The sequence below is a fragment of the Etheostoma cragini genome, chromosome 16 (genome assembly GCF_013103735.1).
Source record: "Etheostoma cragini isolate CJK2018 chromosome 16, CSU_Ecrag_1.0, whole genome shotgun sequence".
NCBI lineage: Eukaryota > Metazoa > Chordata > Actinopteri > Perciformes > Percidae > Etheostoma > Etheostoma cragini.
The window spans coordinates 23,857,646-23,859,184 of NC_048422.1; the positions used below are offsets into that span (position 1 = coordinate 23,857,646).

The 1,539-nt window shown below is 46.7% G+C and overlaps 1 protein-coding gene across 1 annotated transcript in view; it reads right to left on the minus strand.

The window, feature by feature from the left end:
- The window catches only part of LOC117959735 (seizure 6-like protein), a 42,090-nt gene that overhangs the window by 13,297 nt on the left and 27,254 nt on the right, over positions 1–1,539 (minus strand). The window contains exons 8-9 of the mRNA XM_034897014.1: positions 1,350–1,504; positions 433–551 (exon numbers count right to left, since the gene is read on the minus strand). Coding sequence (XP_034752905.1) covers positions 433–551; positions 1,350–1,504 — 274 coding nt within the window. The remainder of the gene's footprint in view (positions 1–432; positions 552–1,349; positions 1,505–1,539) is intronic.

Here is a 1,539-nt window from a genome sequence, read left to right on the forward strand (position 1 = left end):
GAGATATGCTGCTCTATACATGCTAAAAGTAGTGATTATTTACATGGAGTCTGGTGGGTTTGGTGATGGTGATGTCGGTGCTGTTTCATGTCACAAAAAAGATCTTACTCTTTAACAAAAGGTCTATTTCTGTAGGGATCCATCCCATCAGGTTGTCAGACACTTACAATAATAAGTAAATATAAATAAATATAAATAAATAATCTGAGTCCGTCAGCAACAAAAACACACTTTAAGTGGACGGAAACTAACGGTGAACTATGCTCTTATCGCCATTGCCAGGTGCAGTCTTGCAAAATACTGGACCATATTCAGAGATTTTTGCTGTCACACACACACACACACACACACACACACACACACACAAACACACACACACACACACGCACTCTCTCTCATGCACGCGGTGCTTCCACCCCTGCAGGCTGGTACTGTGGAGCGGGCTGGACGCCGGCTCCGTGGTTCTGTTCGACTCGGGCCGGAGCGGGCAGATCCCCTTCGAGGGCGTGATCAGTGAAGGACCCGCGGTGAGGATCCAGTTCATCACGGATCTGCCCAACCACAACATGGGATTCAACATCCGCTACGAAGGTAGGCTACAGCCGCTTCCTGGAACTAAAACCGCGTGTTTCTGCAGCACAATGCAAAAAGCTGTATTGTCATATTTCTAAAATGACTGTTTGATCGTGTGAACAATAAGCGAGAACTGCAGGGCTCTAAGTCCTGCTCAACATGCTGAGCTGCCAGGTAGATTTTGGCTGAAGTGGGTCGTAAATCTGAGCTAAAGCTTTCCCTTTCTAGAGGAATGGAACCATCTTTTCTATCGTGTTTATCCTCCTCATCCAAGAGAAAAAAAGAATCCTCTGCGAGTGGAAAAGAGATTTATGGACGTGTGAATACAGGTTTTATTCAAGAGAGAAGCTACGAAATTATCCTATGTTGGTGTCTTTTTAATGGAAATTACAGAGGAGGAGAGAAAGGAAGGAAGGAAGAGCAGAAAGAAGAAAGAGATTAAGGAAGGAACGAAGAGGAAGGAAGGAAAGGAAGAAAGACAGAAAAGAAGGAAGAAAAGAAAGAAAGAAAGAACGGAAGGAAGGAAGGAAAAAAGAGAGAAAGGAAGGAAGGAAGAAAGAAAGGAAGGAAGGAAAAGGAAGGAAGGAAAGGAAGAAAGAGAGAAAAGAAGGAAGGGAAGGAAGAAAAGGAGAAAGAAATGAAGGAAGAGAGAAAGAAGTTAAGAGAGAAAGAAAGAAAGAATGTCCTTTCCATAAATAACATATAGCTGTCTATCTCTGGTTCCTTCTGGTTCTCCGGTTCCAGCCTTCGAGCGAGGCCACTGCTACGAGCCGTACCTCCAGAACGGGAACTTCACGACCTCGGACCCGCTGTACGGGGTCGGCGCCGTGGTCCAGTTCACCTGCGACGCGGGTCACGCTCTGGAGCAGGGCCCCCCCGTCATCGAGTGCATCAGCGCGAGGGACCCGTACTGGAACGACACCGAGCCGCTCTGCAAAGGTAACGCTAACCGACACGTTCGTGTAC